This window comes from Panicum virgatum, chromosome 2K, assembly GCF_016808335.1.
Source record: "Panicum virgatum strain AP13 chromosome 2K, P.virgatum_v5, whole genome shotgun sequence".
NCBI lineage: Eukaryota > Viridiplantae > Streptophyta > Magnoliopsida > Poales > Poaceae > Panicum > Panicum virgatum.
In genome coordinates this window covers 59,512,450-59,535,312 of record NC_053137.1, presented here as the reverse complement: position 1 = coordinate 59,535,312, position 22,863 = coordinate 59,512,450, and the positions used below count along the sequence as shown (strand labels likewise).

Below are 22,863 nucleotides of genomic sequence, written 5' to 3'. Positions count from 1 at the left end.
AAGGAAACGTAGGAGCGGAGAGCAGCAGTTTTTTTTACTGTGTTTAATTCACGAAAAAATTTGAGTTTTGCTATTGTAACATATTTCTTTTTTTTACTGTGTTTAATTCACGAAAAAATTTGAGTTTTGCTATTGTAACATATTTCTTTGTTATTTGACAATCAATGTCCAATCATAAGCTAATTAGATTTAAAATATCCATCTCGTATAAAATAGTTATACTGTGTAATTAGTTATTTTTAACTATATTTAATGCTACATGTATGTATCCAAAGAGAAAATTTTTTTAGGAACTAAACATGGTCTTTGTGAGAAGACACCGATTAGCAGCTCAAGATTCCCCAAAAAAAAAAAGAGAAACTTCATTCGTGTCATACTACATCTGGAACATAAAATGATTCATCTATAGAATTTCAAAATGTGAGCTCTCCTAAGTCCTAATTGCCGTGTGCATAGAATTTTTTTTCGAACAAAATCGGGGGGAAATTCCCCCACCTACTTCCATTGATCGAAGGATGTTTACAACATACTTCCCCGGCATACCGAAGGGGATTTACAGAGGGGGGAGAGAAAGGGGTAAAAACTTAGCAGCGTGACAAGAAGTAATCCCGCCAAGCACGGACATGATGAGATGTGCGTTTGTAGCGGAAGCACCAGACATCAAGGTCCTTCGCAGCTCTGCGAATGATTTCGGCAGGTGGGAGGTCCAGTTGGTCAAAGATTTTTTGCGTTCCGAGCCTTCCAAAGCTGCCAGAGGAGGACGAGCACAACGTCTGCGCGAGCTGGATCAGGGAGCGGCAAAGAACAGCCAATGAACCAAGGCGTTTTATGCGCGCTCGGCGTGAAACTGATCCCCAACCTAGACCAAACCGCAGCGGCCCGGCTGCAATGGACGAAGATGTGTTCATCCGTTTCTAGGACTCCTTGGCAAAGCTCACAGTTTGCCTCGTCGCGACGGCGAATGTTTTTGTGGAGAAGGTTTGCCCTAGTGTTTAGTCGCCCAAGCAGAAGCAACCAACCAAAAAATTTAACTTTACCGGGTAGTCTCGTGGCCCAGATCCTAGCAGCATCCGGGTGTCGTTCATCATTGATATGTAGTGATCGGTAAGCTCCTTGTGTAGTGAAAGGGGAGTGGGCAAGATCGTCCAAGAAACATTGATCAGTCCTATCCGAGAGGGGAGAAACCTGAACGCGGTTCTGAAGAATGTTGAGCTCTTCACGAGCCACCCGCGTCAACCGAGGTCTGAGGTAAGGGACGAGGCCCCTGGTGAGCACAGCTCCAACCGTGTCTGAGGTACGGGTGCAGTGCGAATAGAGGGCCAGGAAAGCTTGGGCCAGCGTAGTGCCGAGAATCCATTTGACATGCCAAAATGAGGTAAGTTGCCCGTCCCCAAGTCGCACAGAGGTGAGAGAGCAGTAGCGATGCAGTTCAGCATTGATCAGCCTGCATAAGAACGAGTCATCCATGCTCGCGGTGTGGTGAAGGAACCATGTCTTCCAGGGGAGCGGAGTAGGGTCGTGAAGCTTGTGAACGAACTTCATGAGAAGACAGTGGTTTTGGTCCTCAAGAATCATGACACCCAAGCCGCCACAGTCTTTGCTAGTGCAGACATCCTCCCATTTCAGGAGGCACTGTGAACCATTGCATTTGTCATCACCAGTCCAGAGAAAGGCCCGACGACGAGCGTCCAGTCTATCGATCACCGTTTTTGGCAGAAGATGGGACGACATGAAGTAGACAGTAAGCCCCCCAAGAACTGCATTAACAAGAACAAGCCTCCCACCGGTGCTCAGGAGTTTGGCTTTCCAACCACTGAGGTAGCGGTCAAAGCTGTCAAGTAATGGTTTATAATCGGCCACTCTGAGTTTGTGGGGAGAAAGTGGCAAGCCAAGGTAGGTCTGGGGGAAAGTAGACGCTGTGCAACCCAAAGTGGTGGCCATGTCCATGGCAACGTCCGGAGCCACATGCATCGGGACAAAGGTTGATTTGTGGAAGTTGATGGTGAGGCCGGTAGCAGCAGAGAAGTCTTCAACAATCGACCTGAGGGTACGCATCGAGGCCACATCTCCTTTGGTGACAATAAGAGTGTCGTCTGCGTATTGGAGCACCGGACATGGGAGAGAGGGAACAACAGGGTGGCAGAGATTGCCACGAACCGAAGCTCGTCTGACCAATCTTTGCAGAACGTCAGCGACGATGACGAATAAGTAAGGGATAATGGGATCGCCCTGTCGTAGGCCTCTCCGGCAAGTAATCCAGCATCCAGGCACACCATTAAGCATGACAGCCGTCTTCCCAGAGGAGAGAACATTGGCTATCCAGCCACGCCACCGAGCATCAAACCCCCTAGCCAGCAAGATGGCGTCAAGGCTGCTCCAGTTCACCGAGTCGAAAGCCTTTTTGAAGTCGAGCTTGATCACTGCAGTAGGGACCCCTCGCTTATGGCAGCAGCTCAGAAGGTCTGCAGCATATATGAAGTTCTCGGCAATGCTACGGCCATGGACAAAACCTGTCGGATCAGCGTCAACAATGGCGGGGATGGCAGCACGAAGCCGGTTCGCCATGACTTTGGTGAAGAGATTCATCGGGCAATTCTGGAGAGAGATCGGTCTGAACGCGTCAGCAGTGCGGACTCCGGCTTTCTTTGGTATGAGCACCAAGTATGCCCTATTCAGACCATCTAGGTCAATGCACCCATCATAAAATTGAGTGAACAGTTGGGTGAGATCATTCTGTAGGGCCACGTCAGCAGTGCGGACTCCGGCTTTCTTTGGTATGAGCACCAAGTATGCCCTATTCAGACCATCTAGGTCAATGCAGCCATCATAAAATTGAGTGAACAGTTGGGTGAGATCATTCTGTAGGGCCGCCCAGAAGTGCCTATAGAATGACGGACCGAAGCCATCAGGCCCCGGACTGGCGTTCATGTCCATGGAGAACATAGCAGAAGAAATCTCATCAGAGGTGAAAGGACGCGAGAGATCCATACCGGCAACGGCTGTTGTCGGATAAAGTTCAGATAGGCAGAAACGCCATTCCACCGAGCAGGAGCGGCCCAGCAGGTCTTTGTAGAAATCATGGAGGATTAAGCTTTTGGCGTCATGGGCCAGGAAAGGTGTGCATAGAATTTCATATGCCGCTTCTATAATTAAAACATATCTTCTCCTAAAAAAGGGAAATAGGATATACCCCAACCATAACATTATGGGACAAAAAGCGAAAAATACATGTAAATTTGAGGAATCTGTTTGTTTGGACGATGATCGGACAAGCTCCTTTCCCAAACCATTGGATTCCTTTTAAAATTTAAATATTTTCAGTGAATGAGCTCGGAAACATTATACATTGTCTGGGCATTCATAAGCTTCCGTCAAGACAAGGAATTGACACTAAGAATACGTTTTACATTGTGAAATAAAATATGTTGAACTCTACGTCTAAAAGCATGGAGCCAGCTCAAAAGCTTGAGAACTGATCAGGAAAACTACAGCACCAATTTGCTTGACCGGAACAGTGCGTGTAATTGCGTTGGGTCTTGACATATAGACCCATCAACAAAGATTCAATTGACATGCAAATGACCAAGTAAGACCCTCATCTCCGACCGTACCGTTACAGTACTCCCCGGAGCAAGAGAAAGGGAAATCGGAGCCTGCGAGCTGCCACCCCTCAACCTGAAGTCTGAACATGGCAAGAAATCGGCTATACTCTTCTTCTAGAAGGGCAACGGCCAGGGCCAGCCACGTAGCAGCCCCGCGTTCTCCGAGCCGAGGAGGAACAGCTGAGGAGTGGGCCGCCCCACCCACGCGAGCGCCCACGAAAAAATTTGCTTGCTGCCGGACCAGACGATGAGGAGGAGGCCACTCACTGACGTCCGCATCCGGGCTGATGCCTATTCGTATTCGACGACGCGTCCTTGGCGAGTGCGAACGAGAGGCGCTCAACTCAGATGAGCTCAAGTGGTTGATCGCCCAAAAAGAAAAAGAGGAAACATTTGCAGGAGTGTACATTTGTTTATACGCCAAACCGTGCGGATCATTTTTGCCAGCCTTGAAAGTGATCAGCGCTTGGCCTTTTACTAGCTAGCTAGTGTTGTCACGGTCGCACTCGCACCAGTGGTTATACTGGTGGCTCGTACTAAAAGTAACAATGTTCTATGTGTTGGAGGGGATGAACGAGTGCATGAGAAGCTAAGCGACCTGCTAAATCTATTTAGGACTCGTTGCCGACATGTTCTTCAGTTAAGAACAAAAGGATACATCAATTTGCACAAAGAATGTTAATTATTCGCCAAGCTGAAAGAGCTCGCGTAGAAGATGTCTTGGAATTTCATACGTGCTACGTGAGAATATTTCACAAACCCGCCAACATTTATACAACTAGAAAAAGAAACAATGAACGCATCACCGTGCCTGGGTCATGGACCTAATTATTAATTATTAATGGACCTAATAATATCGTGGTTATAATTGTAGAACGAAGCATCACCGTGCCTGGGTCATGGACGTGGCCAATGAACGCATTTCTTGAAACGCGCTCCCGTACGTTGCTCTTGTATGAAATAGGAACCAACTTGCATCCCTTACAATCCTGGTGGTTATTGTATCGACTTATGTGGAGGTGCCCACCGTGGTGGTTGGTTTCATGGTTGGGTACCCACGGGGGCCGGCCACGGGAAACATGTGCTGTTCAAGCAACAAAACTAATGTAGAGGGCGGCCTGCAGACACATCCCTCGGAAAAAGGGAAAAAAATAGTTTCCTTGAATTTTGGCTGAATCTGAAAGTACCAAAACAATAATCTGTCAGACGACGACAGCAGCAGCAGCAGTGTTGAACTAGGAAACTTCCATCGACCCCCATCCGGATGAGGTTGAACAAAAACAGCATCTCTCGATCGATCTGATGACACCAAAAAAAAAAAGTTGGGGAGATTCGCGCCGTCAATCGCAGCAGCCAAGCAGCGTGCGCACGTGCGTTCGCATGTCTTCGTGGGACGGCGGCAGGAAGCAAGATAAGAACGAGATGGATCATCAATCGCCGTGCGCGCGAGCGCTCGCAGCACGAACCGATCGAGCGAGCGAGGTTATTAGTATTTAAAAAGCTGGTTCGTGTTTCGTTAAGGTTTTAATATTATGTTCATTTTTGTATACGGATTGATGGCATATTGCAAGAGAAATTAATAACCAAAGTACTACTAAGTAGGAGTACTTTTAAACATCTTTTCGTGTCCTAATTGTTTTGTTAGTGACAATTGTTTTTTTTTGTTAGCGGCAATTGTCGCTGGTTACCTTATTACCTCGTCATTAGGCTCTTGCTTCCAAGGGCGGATCTAGCGTGGGGGCTGGGGGTGCGCCAGCCCCCTATGTACTTGCACATCGAGGAAAAATAGAGGAGGAATGAGGGGAAGAAGAAGAGAAGAAAGAAGGAGAGGGGGTGCTGGAGGAGGAAGAAGGATGTCAGCCCCCCTGTCCATGAATCCTGGATCCGTCACTGCTTGCTTCGTCCCTACTTCGCCAATGAAAAAGACAAACGCAAGAGAAATGGGGTGTGGAAGTGGATCGGAGCAAAGATAAAAAACTTCCCAATACGACAGAAACGTTACTTTCAGTTGCTGGAGCTTTATGAGGCCCCTGCGGCGCATTGCTAATCTCCAGTCAATCCAGATACCACGCAAGTCGCACAAGTTACCCAGTGGTGACATCAGAAACTAAACAGGAGGCTCCGATACATCCATTGGCGCAGCCTGCAGCAATAATATCTTGCGACGCGCATTCATTATTCAGTTCGTCGTGTCCGTGAGAAGTGATCGATGTGGGTATAAACCAGATTATATATATTGTTAGCATTCATCAGTGGACGCACAGTCGACAGCGACACTGGCATCATCAGCGACGCGGCACGGGCGATGACGCGCGCGCGCATCTCCTCCTCAACCAATGAGCCGTCAGCCCGGCGGCCTGTTCGGCTGTTCCGGTTGGTTAGCCGTTGCTTGCTTGCATTTTTTTTTTTTTGCTTAGCTCTTAGTAAGAAAAAAGGAAAAAGAGCAAGTTGGACTAGCTAAACCAAAGCAAAGTTGTAATAATAATAGTATAGAATTATATGATCATGCGATCCTAACAGCATTAGTGCGCCAAAATCATCATCATAGTAATAATAATAATTATTATTATATCTAGCTAGTATGTAGGACCATTTTAAATTGCACTCGTAATTGTATGCATGATCGAAGTAGCTATAGAATAAGGTAGGATGACCATAGTAGAATACTAATCCCTCCGTTCCAAATTATAATTCATTCGACTTTTCTAACTCTAAATTTGACCACTCATCTTATTTCAAATTTGTGTAAAATGCTTGCTCTATTAAAAAAAGTTAAACAAACTATATATATATATATATATATATATATATATATATATATATATTGAAATGGATGGAGTAGAACCCAATTCTTATGATATTGTGACCATTTCCAGCGTTTTATTTTGTGGTGGTTGCCATTTTGGCGGTTGGTTGGCGCACAAAATTCAGAAGATTCCCTGGATCGCATCAGAGCTGCACGCATCTGCACGTGTGTGTGGATGGCATCGTGCGGGACGGCGCCGCAGGCACTCGTCTCATGCAGTCATGCGGCACCCAAGGGGTTCCTCTCGCCGGCAGCCATGCGCATGATGAATCGCCGGCCATGTCCATCGATCCCATCAGATTTTAGATCCCGAAAGATATCGTCGCTCCGGAGGTTGCTTGGGGTGGATCAGGATCATGGCGCCTGCACTCCACTCGTGTGGGTATGTATCATTGGCCATCATCACTCTGCTTAGCTTATCCGTCGCGCGCGCCGCCGCCTCTTTTTGCAGCACGTTTTTCTCCGATGCAATCATGCCATCATGGTCTGGGGGTCTACACTACTGCACAACATATCTTCCCAAATTTGTTAGTGGGACCATTGGCGTGGGCACTAATTTTGTGAACGGTGCCCAGCTAGCTGAAGCGCGTGGGGTGACGTACGGACGGGTGTGTGAACGGGCCGCGGCCGGCCCGGCCGGCGGTGTGAACGCCCGAACGGCTGGCCCATGGTCTGGATCGACCACCAGGCTGCTGCTGGTATGGATGCAAGCGGGGCGGTTTGCGGCTGCCCGCCCCGCGTCCGCACAAGCCGCGAGTCCTATCGCGGGCAAATGCGGCAGCCCGCATAGCGCCGCTTGATTTTGCGGGTTTTGCGGTAGCCCGCATGCATCCGCGATTCCGTGGCGATGACAGAGGGGTGTGCCCTGATGCTGCATTTGTTGATATCAACGGTGGTGAGGCTGGTGAGCGCTGTGGCCGCGAGCGTGCTGACCGCGCCGCCACGGCGAAGAGTGCGTGGACGGCACCATCTGTCACGAACACAACGCACGCGTCGTCGCCGTCTAGGGTAAGGAGCAAGAGCGCCCAGACCGCCGCCTCGTTCCCGGCCGCCGCGTGCCGCAGCAGCACCGCCGTGTTGCCGGACTCGGTCCGTCTGGCGGCGCCAAACTTGGCAAGCCTCAGCAGCACCAGCACGGATGACGAGGACTGAATTGCCGCCGCCGCCGCTTCTTGCCTCCCCTGCGCAGGCCCTTCAGAGGGGACGGAGGCGGCCACCGCTGAAGGCGCGACGGCGGCGTGGTTGGGGATGCGCAGGCCCCTTGCTTCTGTGAGAACCTGCTCAAGCAAGCACGATTGTCAGAATGTCAGTAGCTAGCAAGATTATTCTACTTGGGAATTGAGAGGCGGAGGGAACAGGGCATCACACTGTACTTTGGAATTCTCCAAATTTCTGTAGAGTTTTGCAAGGGGCGAGCTGCGAGACAGTTTTGCAAGATTTCTGTAGGATGGCGAGCCGCCGCAGCTTCCGGTCGCTGCCATGGCTCCTCCTCTTGGAGTTTCTTGCCGACGTGGTGGCCGCGGTGGCGGTGCCCAAGCCGCTGATGCTGGGCATCGCCGAGCCGCCGGGCGCCGCGGCAAGGCCCGCCGGCGCGTCGCGGCCCGGGGGAGGCGGGAGGCCCGACCGGTCGGTGGCCGGCGCGGACGTGATCCTCGTCGGGTTCACCGCGGCGGTCGTGGTAGTCGTCTTCCTGTATCAGTCAAGTCGTACGCGGTCGTTGCCACATGCGGGATGCGGCGCCGCCGGGCAGCGCGGGCAAACCCGCGTGCACTGCTCCAGCTAAGCGGACTCGCGGCGCGGGTTATGCGGGTTGGTGGCGCGGGTTGACCCAGCGGGCTCGCGGCAGAGCCCGCCCCGCTTGCATCCCTAGCTGCTGGTAACGTACGTGGCGGAGCGCTCGCTAACCCACGACCGCCTGTTTTGGACTCGGGTCAAAAATGGATTGATCATCTCCTCTCATCGTGGATAAGGATGTGGCGATTGATCCAGTCATCAGAAAAAGAAAGAAAAAAAACAGAGAGAAGAGGTGTATGTGTGGGTGGACGCTGAATGGTGATCAGCTGGAACGTTGAAGGGGTCTCCATTGGTCTGGTTCATACACATACATACATGGCACCTAGCATGTCGGCATGGCAGATAGAGCGTATATATGGCACATGCTTAAAAACATGGATGCACCTAGTGTTCTTTAAGAAAAAATAATTAATAATTCCGGTCTGCATGCCCGGGACAGGACAGGAGTACAGGAGGAAACGGCTCCATCACCGCCGCATGTACATGTCCTGCAATTCTGCAACATCGAATCTTTCGTCGGCGCGCACGTGCACCTCTATTTCATTCATCAAGCCCCAATAGCCGATGCGTATGGGACCTTTTTTTTTCTTTGTTTGCTCATGTCTGTTGGTACGTACAAGTAGATTTGTTCTTTTTTTTTGCGAGCAAGTAGCAGATTTGTTGACCAAAGCCTTTTCTCGTGCAGTCGTGCTACTGCGTCTAGAAACCTCTTTGGCAGGCGGTGTGTTCCCGGATTCGGATGCGTCACAGCTGAGCCCTGAGCTGACCATGCTGCTGTCTGTGAGAACGAGTTCGTTTTATCCCACTCCTGAGCCCGGAGCGTACGCGCCAGACGGCTAGGGGTTGTGCAGGTCCAGTCCGAGCCGGTTATTTTGGGCCGCAACGGGTACCACCGGGCCGACTACAGCTACAGAGGCCCGCGTTTCCTATTGGGCCCAAAGAGCAGCCAGCCAGGTCTGAGCCAGTTGTGACGTTTACAGCCAAGCGCCGGTAAAACAGCATGGACGCTCATGATGAGGACCAAAGAAAAAGCTGAGAAACTAACAGAGCTTCTTTTCTCAAAAAAAAAATCAGAGCTTCTAGAAACGAAAGAGCGCGCTATCTTCGCCATCACGGGGTCTGTTTCAGCTACAACGTGTTGCATCCCCAATTCAGTGGCTGCTCGGATCGATTCCTGCCAGAGCCAGACAGGCCGCAAAGCTCAGGCGTCAGGCGATGCAAAGCTAGTGTGCCAGTGCCACGATCCTTCTCCATTAGCTTCGGGAGTTACATTCATCCCTCTGAGCTGTTCACACTCTCTCACATTGTTTCCCCCTCTCGCCAACAGGGCCACGAAAGGCTCTGTAGCAATCAACCAATCTCTTTCAGACTTTCATTCATAATGTTCCATACCAGGTCCAGCCAGAGCTCCTTGCTGAATGAACAGCGCATCCTCGTTGAAGCTATGCATATCCCGGTGTCTGATCTGCCATAACTTCTTGACATGTCAGGAGATGGTCTCCACTCTCCAGAGGAAGTTTCCGGGGCATTTCGCTCCCCGCAGTTTCTTCCAGGATGCTGTTTCTTGCGCCGTCCCAGCATCTCCTCTCCTGCTCATTCGCTGGTCACAACTCCGCACCATCAGCGTTAATTTTCAGATAGTCAGGTGCTGCTGCCCTGCATCATTTCTTCACAGGATTGGTCCACACCATCACCATTCTTCTGGTAGGCATGGAGAAATTCAGTTAACTGTCCTCGTAAGTTCGTATCGAGGAACTGGTTTGAGCAGGCTGTTTCACATTGTCAGCAGCATTAACTTCATTTCCTACAGACAACAGCTTCCACATGTAATGAGCAATTTGATCTGCAGCTCCTCTAGTATCAATGCCAATGCCTCTGTTTATATATCTTCCTTCGCATCAGTAAACTAGTATGAACGATTCTCCACACAAAGTGCTTCACAATGAAAGCCAAATAAATCTTAAATCAACATAACGATCAAACAATTATCTGAACCATGCATGGACATATATACAAGAAAATGCCATGGTTTAAGGTATGCTTGTTGCCAATCAAGCACGATATACTCGTCGTCTAAGAAATGACGATTGACGACAAGGACGAACCCCAAGTCTCAAGTCAAGTACTCAACTCGCGAACACACGGTGATTTCATACTTGTCATTTGGAGGCACAATGCTACGGATCTTGCTGCGCGTACGAGTAACTCCTCGCACAGTAAGGAGACCGTCGCATGGCATTTGCACAACAATCTCACCAGTTCAACATTATGGTCTGCATCGTCTCGACCACCCTTTACTTCCACTTCTTCAAGTGAATGCAGCACGATGCGGTTTGTCTTGCGATTCTCAATCCGACTGCAGGGGCACCCCAATGAATAATGGCAGGGATAATCATCCTGAAACAACAAAATGATGCAACTTAACCACCATCCTAAATGTAGCATTCATCATGTATCACTACTACATAATCATTTTTTTTAAAAGTTGCACATAGTCAGTTTTTAGAGCCGGTCAAAACCGCTTTCCATGGCGGGTTCTCGCAACCAGCTACTCTAGCCGGCTGGTATCTTATACTCTTATGCCAACCGACCCTAGCTAGAAATGAAAATGAAGTGTCTATATATATTGACGTACCATCTCAAGAGGGAATTCCACCAGAAGCTTTCTTATACCAGCACATTGCTGGAGAAGATGTACCATTATTGGCTTAAAGTCATGCTTTACCTCCCAAAACTTTAGCACCAAAAACTCACATTTGGTAAGTTTATTAGTGTCCTTCAAGAGCTCCTTGTATTGGTGTACACCCTGATGAGGAGGGGGGAAGACACAAAGAGAGAGGAAAACACGTTAAAGGCCAAGTTTTCTCTTTAAACAAGGTGTTAGTTTAATTTTGCACAGGCAGCAGGCACAGCGTACCGGTTCTACGGAGAGAGTCAAGTTTAATTCGTCGACGATGTCGAATCGGTTCATCAGTGCCATCGTCGGAGAGCCTGTTTCGACCTTCATCCGCCGGAGATGGCGTCCGGCCTCCAGAAAATGGTGATGGCTCGGATCGTAGAAGCGCGTGTGTCATTTGAGTTCAGAAAGCTTTGGGGCGGCGATCACAGCGTCGCATGAGATGCACCATTGGTTCAGCACCTGAAGCTCCGGCGTGGCAAGCCGGAGCACGCCGGTGAATTCATTGCCGCTGGACATCTCGAGCTCCTGCAGGGAGCCGGAGCGGATGGAGAAGATCGGAGCTCCATCCAGCAGGCTGACCTTCTCCAGGACGAGCTTCGTCAAGCGCGCGCGGGCACCGGGAGGACCTTCCAGCTCGCGCCCGTCCACGCGAGCGTATGTTATCCTCAGGGTGGCCAGCACCGTGAACGCCGTCGAGCCGCCGGAACCGCAGCCCGCGGACCAGGTACTCCATGTCGATCACCGTGACCCGATCGCACAGGGGAAGCGCGATCTCCTCCTCCGCGTACGGCGCCAGGTACTCGTGGGGCAGCGAGAGCTGGAGCTCACCGTCCAGGCGCCGGGAGGCGAACCGCAGCCACGACGAGACGCGTCCCGCGGTGACGTGGGGCGAGCCGAAAGGCATGGCGATCTTGAGGCGGCGGACGGTCGGCGCGGCGTACACGGCCATGGCGGCGTCGATGTGCTCGTGCGCGCGGTGGTCGTAGCAGAGCGCGAGCTCGGGGAGGTGGGCCCAGACGTGGCGCCAGCGGCAGGAGAGGACGCTGGTGCGCGCGGCCTCGGCCGCCGTGCCGCCCGGGACGAGGAGCAGGATCATGTGGAGGAGGTGGTCGGGGAGGCCGCTGATGCGATCCGCCCCGCCGCCGCAGCCGTCGACGTCGCCCTACTGGTACGCCGCCATGATTCGATCGTAACTGTGCAAGGTTTCAACTGGCTAGATGCTCTCCTCCGACTATAACGGAGCTTCATCCATCGGGCCGGCGCCTTCGCTTGCTGCATCAGCCCGTCACGGGGGCTCTCCCGATCCCTGATCTCCGAGAAAGCGCGAAACACGGGCAAGATGGATCTTCTCAAGCGGGAGCTGCAGAAGAAGCGGAAGGCGGCGAGGGAGGACTTCGCGGGGAGAAGCTTCGTGCGGCGGTCGGAGCTGGAGTTGAAGCAGCTCCAGAAGCGCCGCGACAAGCATCCCAAGCCCAAGGCCAGTGCGCCGGCGTCCTCCTCCTCCCTCAAATTTGCAGCTGCCTCTTGTCCCGGCAGCAACCCATACGCCGCAGCGGGAATCCCTAGCCCTAGCCCCACGAAGAGCTCAGCTGCCTCCCGCAGCACGAGGTGACCCGGCGCCTTCGCTTGCTGCATCAGCCCGTCACGCTGTTCGGGGAGGACGCCGCCGCCCGCGCCGAGCGCCTCGAGCTCGCGCTCAGGTCCAGCGCGATCGACGGCATCGACGGTCTCGGCATGACTCGTGGGCAGCAGGACTTCCTTACTGGGGAGGACGTGATCGAGATGCGCAAGTGGCGCAAATCTGCAAGGGACGCCTACTGCAAGCGTGCCGTTGGGGGTGCCGCTGGTGGTGACGGGAGGAGCGGGGATGACGACGATGCGGGTACAGACAGGGACTTGGAGAGGATGGAGGCCGAGTTCGATGAGCTTTGCGTGGAAGACAAGATTTTGGTGTTCTTCAACAAGCTGCTAAATCAGTGGAGACGGGAGCTCGATGGCATGTCGGAGATGGAGAAGCGGACGGAAGACGGGAAGAGGAAGGTTGAAAGGTTCAGTCAGTCCGCACAACACCTCGACCCCCTGTTCGAGTTCTGCAGGAAAAAGGTGAGAGTTCTTGGGGATTCCTGCCAGACGGTTTGCTTAAATTACAATCAACTAAGGTGTTCTGCATTATTCTAGATCGTAGCAGTCGCGCAAAAATAATAACTAACAAAATAATTGAAGTACACATTAATATGATGTTCATGGATCATGCTTCAACTTGTTTCTCATTAGCAGATTTAAGATAATACCATACAAACTAATTGTTTGTTGCACTACAGTTGAACTTTCTGCATGCAAAACATTTTCCCCCGGGATTCAGACTCGATATAACTAATTACTGCCTTGGCACATCGATTTAGCTTTTTGTGGCACTACTATGTTCTTAATTCTGCTTACACTTTGATATTAGTCTTAGTTTAATGGTACTGCTAACGTTTTGACTGTCTTTCTTCACTGTATGTTGTTCAACAATTCTGAAACTAATAATTGCCTTGTATGTTCAGATTCTTCCTGATGACATCCGTCAAGCATTGCTTGGTATAGTTGAATGCTGCATCAGGCATGACCACCTGCTAGCAATGGAGCAATACATCAAGCTGGCCCTTGGCAATGACACATGGCCTATTGGAGTCACGATGGTCGGTATCCATGAGCGTTCTGCCCGAGAGAAGATTTCCACAAACAGGGTCGCCCACATCATGAACGATGAGACCACTCGTAGGTACCTTCAATCAATCAAGAGGCTTATAACCCTCTGCGAGCCGCGTTATCTCACACAGTCACACTACCCTGAAAATTAGTGGAGTAGAGCAGCCTGGCCAAATGCAAGTGAGCTGCATGAACTTTTATTAGAGGAGAATGGTTCGGGTAAAGCCTCCATAGAATGGTTATGCTTCATATACCGACAACATGAAACAGAGGATTCTTTAGATTGGATAATAACTAGAGTTTGATCTTTGTGTAATATTTCAACGCTTGTTTCCTGCTTGTTCTATATCTGTTTTGCCAACACACCCTCGCGATGCAGCTGATCAGCCAAACATGCCAGAAAACCAAATTAATTCCAGGAAACCACTCCTAACTATTTGGTGCGCTGTTGGAGTGGTGTTAATTCATATGGTTTTGGTAAGTCATGGTAGCAACTTGCAAACCATGCTGCAATTAGCACATGATCATAAATTGTGCTAGTTCAAGGTGCGCAGCTCCAATGATCCCAGGATTCAGCCCATCAAATCACAGTGGATCATGTTTACCTATTGTGTTTGTGATTAATCCGTTCATAATGCTAAATTATCTATGTTTTATTTAATCTTTATTAATAGAAAATATTCACTTGTCCATTGTTGTTTAAGTGTTTGTTTACGGTCACGTGTTCTACTAATTGCTAAAAAAATGTTTGTGAAAATAATATCTAAGCATAGTCAAGTGCGGTCATATTTTAAAGATCTTGTCGTAAGAACTATTATGATGAAACTGAAATTAATTTTTGATGTCCAGTTTTAAGCATTAAAGTATCTAATTACATGTAGAATGAATATCATCAAATTTTTCATTCTTTGTACGGATGCAACTGACTTCTCTCTTTTAAAATTAAGTAGTGGTTTATATGTTGATTGGTTTGTCCATATGAGCTGATTGGACCATGTAATTATAGTCAACTATTTTTATTTCAAGGAGATATAGCTTGAAAAATCATCACCTGTTATGACCTATATAACCGCACCCCCCAAACATCCTCCACTTTCCATCATTTTTACTCTCCACATCTCCGCCCCTTCCTCCTCTCCCTCTTCCATTCTTCTTCCCCATTTCGGGGAGGCACCACCAGAAAAGAGGGAGAAAATAAGAGGGGAGCGGAAGAAACCAATTGCCCACCTCGCCGGCTCAAGATCACGCGCCAAATTTCTTGTTTTGCCGCGGATTTGGTCCCGCATTTTTAGGGGGGCATTGCTACAATTTCCTAGGATTGATTTTTTCTGTTTTGTTGTTTTCTCTTCCATCCCCCAAGTTCTTCATTTGGATTTCTTGACAGTTTTTCTTTATTGGATTTTCTCCAACCGCGTTTGCAGATTGCCTCCGCATTCTAGGAGGGCATTGCAGCTTTGCATGCTGATGTTTGCTGTGGAGCACCCCTAATCTTATTTCCCACACCTTTCATGATTCTTTCTGAGCCTCCTCATCTTCGGTTCCGCGGCATCCCTAGGTGTCCATTGCACAGTTTTTCTCTTTGTGGCTCCATTTTCTTGCATTTTCCTTGCATGCAACCCTTGTTGCTTTGGTGAAATTGATGGGTTTCGTCAAGCAATCGGTTCGACGATGCTAAGAAATTGTTATCCATGCTGAGAAATTTCTAAGGGGGGAGGAGGATTGCTAGTATATTTCATAGGGTTATTACATTGGCATGGTTGCATTGGTGTAGAAGGAGGCAGGAAATATGAGGTGCTGCAAGAGGGAATGGCTCCTATGCATGTGCCTTATCTCCATGCATCTCTTCATGCCACGGGTATTCGAGGGATTACTAGTTACCGCACAGGGCTCTCCACCAGCCTTGACACCACTCCTTGTCAAACAAGTAGATGAAATGGCAAGTATACTTTGGTTTATATTGCAGAGTTTTTCTAAGTTCTTTTATTTTAGTTTCAGTCGTGAACAGTGAGACACCAGCTACAAGAGATGTTGAATGGAACATATATTTTTGATGTAACGTATTTTCTTGATCTGGGACATGCATGCACCTGAAAGTTTGATGTGATTTTTAAAGTCATACATAGTTTTATTGCTTTTTGTCTGATATTATAATTGAACGCCTACTTCATATTGATTAAACATGTAAGCAAGCTGAACTTACAAAAAAAGCATAAAGTTTATTTATAAAATTGCATTGTACTGATAGTGTGCATCGCTGCACTTGTTGAGGAGAATATGATGCTTCCCGTCATATAGTGCTTTTGTTTGCTAGTGTTTTGTTTCTTGATTTTGTGACTGTTGTTGCTAAGCAAAATTGTGATTTGTTAATTTTTGTAGTGATGTTTTACAACATAAATATTGAACACCTAAAATCTAAAGGTATAAATATTCATTAGTTTCTAACAATTATATATGTTATGATAATTCATGCTATGTTTGCCAATTTGGTTGTACGTCTATGATCTCGTATTGGTTAATTTACATACACTGACATGATTGTCATAATTTACATACAGGTGGAACATGTATGGCTCAAATGTGGCCTAGACAAGGGATCTCTGGAAGATGTTAGAAAACATTTCAATTACAGCCATGTACTTGACATTCTCCGTACGGTCTCTGGAAAAGAAACTCATGAAACTGAAGATGCTAGCAAAGCATTGTCTCCAGAAATTAAGAAAACTTTGCTGAACTGCTTAAGCAAGCAGCCACTTGTCATTGTTGCACAGGAGAGCGCAAAAAAATTGCCTCCTAATTTTATAAAAATACTTCTTGCCATTTTAAGAAGAGATGTGTCTCAGGGACCTCCAGGTACAGTAATAGATCCAGCACCACCAGCAGATTTGAAATCAACTCCATTACCTTCTCTAGGTGAATCTTCCTCACCAATACCTGAGGAACAAACAGATTCTTCATTGGAAACATCACCTAAAGAGAAGACAATGCCCCCAACAAAAGAATCAGTGGCCAAAAAGGAGAATAGTAGTGGCATGCCAACCATTGCTATCATTGGTCTCTGTGTATCTGCTATAGCATTGTTAGCTCTTCTATGCTTATGTTGTTGCATGTGTCGTGCAAACAAGGCATCTTCTATAAGGGATGATAAACCACTTCTGGGTCTAAGCCAGAGTGATTTGCCTGGTGTGAAATACACCCATTTAACTTTTACCAACGAAATGTAACTGTTTGTTCTAGTATTAATTTTTCATGCTTGATTTTGTAGCAACTTCTATACCTTTCGAAGGAAATCCAACTGATGTCAACAAGCTGGGAGCACTACCAGTGAAGTCAGAGACTATCCAAAATGGCAATATCAAAAGCTCATCTGAAGTCCTTGACATAAATGTTCACCCAGCAGTCTACAACAGTTGGGTTGAGCCAATGGTTGGTTCTATTGGTTCTTCTACACCTATATTGGAGCCATCGCCTCCACCAGTTGTGCTATATGCATTCTCTACAGTTCCACAAGATCCTTCAACTCCTTATGCACCTGTGCCACCTTCAGAACCCGATCAAGTTCTTCATGCAGAATTCTCATCGCCACATGTGCCAGTTCTTCTTGCAGAATCCACACCATCACCTGCTCCAAACTCTACCCCTCTACTGTCAAACACTACAACTCTGCCAAACGTTGCACCTCCACCACCAAGCGCTGCTTCTCCGCCAAAAGCTGGACCTCCACTGCCACCGCCAAAATCTTCTGGTGCACCTGGCCCACCACCTCCAGCACTGCCTGGTTCAAAAATGCGTCCACCGCCACCCATGAAGAAGTTAGGCAATAAAGTAGATGATGGCGCAACTTCTCAAGAAGCTAAAACAAAACTAAAGCCCTTCTTTTGGGATAAAGTAACAGCAAATGCTAATCAATCTATGGTGTGGGATCACCTTAAATCTGGATCGTTCCAGTAAGTTTTTTGATGGCTTTACAACTATTTACCTCACCTAGCCCCCTGTTGCGACATCACACCAGTTCCCTATAATGGTCTGCAGGTTCAACGAGGAGATGATTGAAACCCTTTTTGGTTATAACTCTACAGACAAAACAGGCGGTGATGGCAAAAAAGATTTAGCATCAAAGGATGTTCCTCAATTCGTGAGGATACTTGATCCTAAAAAGGGGCAGAACCTAGCGATATCCTTGAGAGCTCTAAGTGTTTCACCAATGGAAGTATGCAGTGCAGTTAAGGAAGGTAATATCGATTTTGCCATTACTGCTCTTTTTACCTGCATTGGTCTTCCTTTCTGCTATTTACTCTCAGTGCATAATCTTGTAATTGCATATTTATTTACTAAATTTACCTACATAGGTCTTCCTTTCCGGTTTACAACCTCTCTTGTAATAATGGATATAATATACATTACCATATGAAAATAATGGAGGCCTTCAAAATCTAAAAATAAATATTAGAGACTAATCTTTTTTTCTAAGCTAAGTTGTTAACACCTTTTCCATATATATGTCCACTTCAATCTTTTCATACAGAACCATTTTGATTCTTCCCGATCATTTTTTTATCAACATATCCACTATCCTTGCTTATTTGTAGGAAACCAACTTCCAACAGACTTGATAGACACCATACTGAAGTGGATACCAAGTAGTGATGAGGAGCTTAGGCTTCGACTATACACCGGCGAACTCACTCAACTTGGTCCTGCAGAGCAATTCCTGAAAGCAATTATTGACATTCCATATGTTTTCCAACGTCTGGATGCATTACTTTTCATGTCCAATCTTCCAGAGGAAGCTTCAAATGTGAGGCAATCTTTTGCTACTTTAGAGGTAATAACCTCTAATCTTATAGGTTATATGTCACTCGTTTGTGTCAATATCTTTAAAGTTTTGGTTGCTTCAGCACTATGACTGACGTATTTATCATTATTTGTTCACTTCTATATAGCATAGGATATTGAATTTTTGTTAGCTAACATGCACAACTTGCACAAACCCCTGGAGTTTTCTACGTTTATATTGATCATTATTCATAATGTTTCCTGGTATTTCCTGATCAGGTGGCATGCCAAGAGCTTACAAAGAGCCGCCTTTTCTTGAAGCTACTAGAGGCGGTCCTTAAAACAGGAAATCGAATGAATGTTGGCACATTCCGTGGAGGAGCTCAAGCTTTTAAACTTGATACGCTCCTTAAGCTTTCTGATGTCAAAGGAACTGATGGGAAAACAACACTGTTGCATTTTGTTGTTCTAGAAATTATTCGTTCTGAAGGGGTTCGCGCTTCCCGGGCTGCAAAAGAGCAGAGCACAAGTGTATCAAGTTTGGACAGCAATAATGTTACCAATGACAACAAGGAACAAACTAAAGATGGTTATAAGCAACTTGGACTGAAAGTGGTGTCAAATTTAGGTGATGAACTCCAAAATGTCAGGAAGGCAGCAATCCTGGATGCAGATCAGTTGGCTATGTCAGTAGCAAGCCTTGGCCACAAGCTTATCAGAACCAAAGAATTCCTGAACACGAGCATGAAAAGTTTGGATGAAGACAGTGGGTTTCACCACAAGCTTAAGCATTTCACTGAGCAGTCTCAAACTGATGTTTCTTTCTTGCTAGAGGAAGAGAAGAAAATACGTTCGATGGTCAAAAGCACTGTTGATTATTTTCATGGGAGTACAGGGAAGGACGAAGGCCTACGATTATTTGTGGTAGTGCGCGATTTCCTCACAATGCTGGAAAAGGTATGCAAAGAGTTGAAAGAAGAATCAAAAGTAGCTCCAAAGAAAACAAAGACCCATCAGCCACCCCAAACATCCCATCCGTCTTTCAATGATCCAAGGCGTAAACTATTCCCTGCAATTCAAGACCGGAGGGCAGATAGCTCAAGCTCAAGTTCTGATGAGGATGACTAAGCTGAGCTATATATCAAATCAAGGAAACCGTCGTTTCCCCCTACGGAGTGCATTGCTATGAACCTTCCAAACAGTATCGAGTTACCGACACGAAACACATGAAAATTGATGGGGGTATGATAACATCGACGCTGTTTTGTCCCTTCATTGTGCAAACAGAATCAAATTGCTAAACCAGATTTTTTGTACACTGGAAAATTTGGAATTCAGCGGACCTAGCTTGTCCTTCTGAGTTGGTTGTTTTGCACTCTCCTAACAAGCAAAAGAAATTCTGATGGTCGAGACAACATCCATATGAATGGTGCAACCAAAGGCATAATGGGGCAATTCAAAGGAAAATGAAGAAAACCGGCCTAGTTTAGGGCGGGCATAACATGCATGACGAGGTAGGCTGACTCTGATACTGCTCTTTTTGTTCATTATACACTTGTACCAAAGACACAGAAATGCAGTGCAAAGACTTATGATCTGATGCACCAAGAACCTAGGTGAAACAAGCGAGAAATCCAAACTATTAGTTCAAATTCTCACTAATTTGACTCAAATAAGCAAATCGAACAGCACCCGCAGCTCAAATTCGAATCAATTTTGCACCAATTTTGCAACCCTCACCCAATTAAAGGAAATGGAAACCCCAGCACGTATTTTTTTTTCCTTTTTTTTGGTACTAACTAGTACTATTCAAAACCAAATCGAAGACTTCAACAGTAAAATTCAAGTCTCCTCTTGGCGTGCTTGCCGCGCTTGAGGAACCCGGGGATCCTGCTGACAAGGAACTGGAGCCCGGCCTTGGAGCTCCCGGACATGGCCTTCTACCTATTGGTGGAGCAGTAGACTGCCTGATCAGACGACCCATTGGTAGCAGGTGCATTGAACAGTGAAGATTAAAGAGCATACAGGACGCGGTTTACCGAAGACAGCAGTACTAAAAGTAACGCCAAAGACAGGTTATGGTAGCAGCAGTGAAAAATTACAATTTTCAACAGCATGTATACTGATACAGTGGCATACGCTGAACCCTGCACCTGCATGTTCAAGAATTGGTGCTCGGCTGGCCTCAACTACAGAATGAGTCAGTGATGTGCGTCCCTACCTGAACTCACCGAACCGATCCCTTGTTTTCCTGGGTCCTGCCGTCTTGGCGGTGTCCTTCCGCGCAATTCGTTGGATGGCGGCATGACGCCACACTCCTGCAGGCTCGATGCGACGTGCAGAGACCAGGTTCAGGTCGTCTTCAATGAGCAAACCATCAGCGCATTCGCTTCAATCTTTGGCAACCTTAACAAAAGATGTCCAGCAACTTCGCTGATGCAGGATTCAGCTCGGGTATCCAGTGAAATCAATTAGCCCAGCAAATGATGCAACAGAAAGAAGTGCGAGATTGCAATACTGGAGTTTCACTTTCTCCCATTTGATTTCTTCATTCATAAATCAAAACATCATCTGGCTTACACCCCCGAGTTTCACAACCCAAAAACTTAGTGGTATTCACATCCCATTGAAAGAACATTACCACCCAGCCAAGAACCTATTGCAACCTTCTTCTACTTCCCCATCCCAAACCGCATCTAAGCTCTCACAGGTATCACCAAAACAACAAAAGGCTACTCCTACCAAACCAGCAACACGATGGCGGCCCGGCGCCTCAGTTGTCGTCGTCGTCGTGGCCGGACGCTTTGGACGAGGCGGACTTCTTGGGAAGCAGGTGCTGGTGGATGTTGGGCATCACGCCGCCGCTCGCGATGGTGGCGCCGCCGAGCAGTTTCGTCAGCTCCTCGTCGTTGCGGACCGCCAGCTGGATGTGGCGGGGCACGATGCGGGTCTTCTTGTTGTCCCGCGCAGCGTTCCCGGCCAGCTCAAGAACCTGGTCGATTTGGGGAAAATGCACAGTGAGGTTAGGTCGAGCTGGCTGGGGAATTTTTTTGCAACAGGCAAAACAGAATGCTACAGGAACTAGCATTTTAATCCGATGCGTATGCCTCAAATTTCTACAAAGTTATCAAATCTTCACAACTGAGCATTAAATCAGTGGGTTAATTTCGTAATGCCAATGGTTTTTGCTAGAACAATTGACCGGGAGAAGGAAATCTCCCCAGCACTGTCAGATCTAGGAACGCCCGGACGAGCGCATCTAGAAGGACGGGAAAACCGGATCGAGGCACCTCCCAGCCAGACCACGAAGCGTAATCAGAGGGAAAACGAGGCGGGGCACGGACCTCGGCGGCGAGGTACTCGAGGACGGCGGCGAGGTAGACGGGGGCGCCGGCGCCGACGCGCTCGGCGTACTTGCCGGCCTTGAGGAACCTGGCGATCCTGCCGACGGGGAACTGGAGCCCGGCCTTGGAGCTCCTCGACGTCGCCTTCTTCGCCGCGCCCGCGCCGATCGCCTTGCCACGGCCCGCCATCTCTTCTCGCAACCAGCCGACGACGACGGCGAGGCGGGGGGGCGGAACCGGAGGGCTTGTGGGCGAGGCGCGAGACGGGAGATGTGAGGAGGCGCCGGGCGCGGGGTCGGGGATATATACGGGCCCGGGGCCGGGGCGGCAGCCAATAGGAGGCGATCACGCGGATCGTGGCCTGGCAACCGTCGGATGCGCACGGGCTGCGCGATCCGGAAGCGGCGGGATGCGGAGGAGGGGCGGGGCGCGCGAGGGTTTTCGTTCGGGTGGTTTCGCGTCGGAAAACGCGCGCTAAGCGTAATCCTTTAGCGATTGAGCTGAGTCCTGTGCTCCCCCCGTTGATCCGTTGGTCCGAAAAGCAATTTTGCATCGACTGTCCTTAATCCTTTAGCGATTTTAAGGCCACCCGTTTACATTTAACTTTTCTTCTTATCTTTAGATCAATCAATACACATTCTGTTCGGCTAGCTGTGGCAGATAGTTGGTGCTGATTTAATATAAGAGAAAAATACTGCTGGTTGGCTGTGGCTGGAAGCTAATGCTGATTTGGTGTGAAAGAAAAATATTATTGGCTGGTTGTAACCGAACAGAGTGAGTCGGATTGTTCGCAAGTGTTGGCGGCACCAAGAGCCTGTTTATTTGAGCTGCAGCTTGTGGACTTTTGACCGAAAGACTTTTTAGCTTTTGAATTTTTGCTGTTGATTTTTTAATAAATTTTTATCTTCTTAGCACACATGAAAACCTAAAAAAACTATCAGAAACCAGCTTTCCAACTCAGCTCATTTCCTCGGAGGCTACCTTTCCGAAAGTCAGCTAATCAGTTAGGCTGTTGTTTCAACTTTCAAGCTTCTAGCTGCCAAATGCTGAGAAAAGATGAAACAAACATGACCTAACAATAGCACAGCACTCAGTAGCAACTACAGTAAGCTCCAACAGCTTCCAATGATGCTAGCACATGTATCTATTTTCCAGAGCATACCTTTGTATAAA

The 22,863-nt window shown here is 48.0% G+C and overlaps 3 protein-coding genes across 3 annotated transcripts; 2 read left to right on the top strand and 1 right to left on the bottom strand.

The window, feature by feature from the left end:
• Positions 1–12,221: 12,221 nt before the first annotated feature.
• LOC120695535 (pre-mRNA-splicing factor 18-like) lies at positions 12,222–13,725 on the top strand. The gene is made up of 3 exons (XM_039978756.1): positions 12,222–12,363; positions 12,465–12,985; positions 13,429–13,725. The coding sequence occupies exons 1-3, from the start codon at positions 12,222–12,224 to the stop codon at positions 13,723–13,725; spliced, it is 960 nt and encodes a 319-aa protein (XP_039834690.1).
• A 1,634-nt stretch (positions 13,726–15,359) lies between these two features.
• Positions 15,360–19,474, top strand: LOC120695534 (formin-like protein 11). The gene is made up of 6 exons (XM_039978755.1): positions 15,360–15,509; positions 16,129–16,753; positions 16,836–17,517; positions 17,603–17,802; positions 18,160–18,395; positions 18,626–19,474. Exons 1-6 carry the CDS (start codon positions 15,360–15,362, stop codon positions 19,472–19,474), a joined length of 2,742 nt encoding a protein of 913 aa, XP_039834689.1.
• Positions 19,475–20,848: 1,374 nt separating this feature from the next.
• On the bottom strand, positions 20,849–21,972 carry LOC120690589 (probable histone H2A.1). The gene is made up of 2 exons (XM_039973296.1): positions 21,691–21,972; positions 20,849–21,338 (listed from the first exon to the last, which is right to left on the bottom strand). Exons 1-2 carry the CDS (start codon positions 21,877–21,879, stop codon positions 21,120–21,122), a joined length of 408 nt encoding a protein of 135 aa, XP_039829230.1. The 5' UTR covers positions 21,880–21,972; the 3' UTR covers positions 20,849–21,119.
• Between the last annotated feature and the right edge of the window lie 891 nt (positions 21,973–22,863).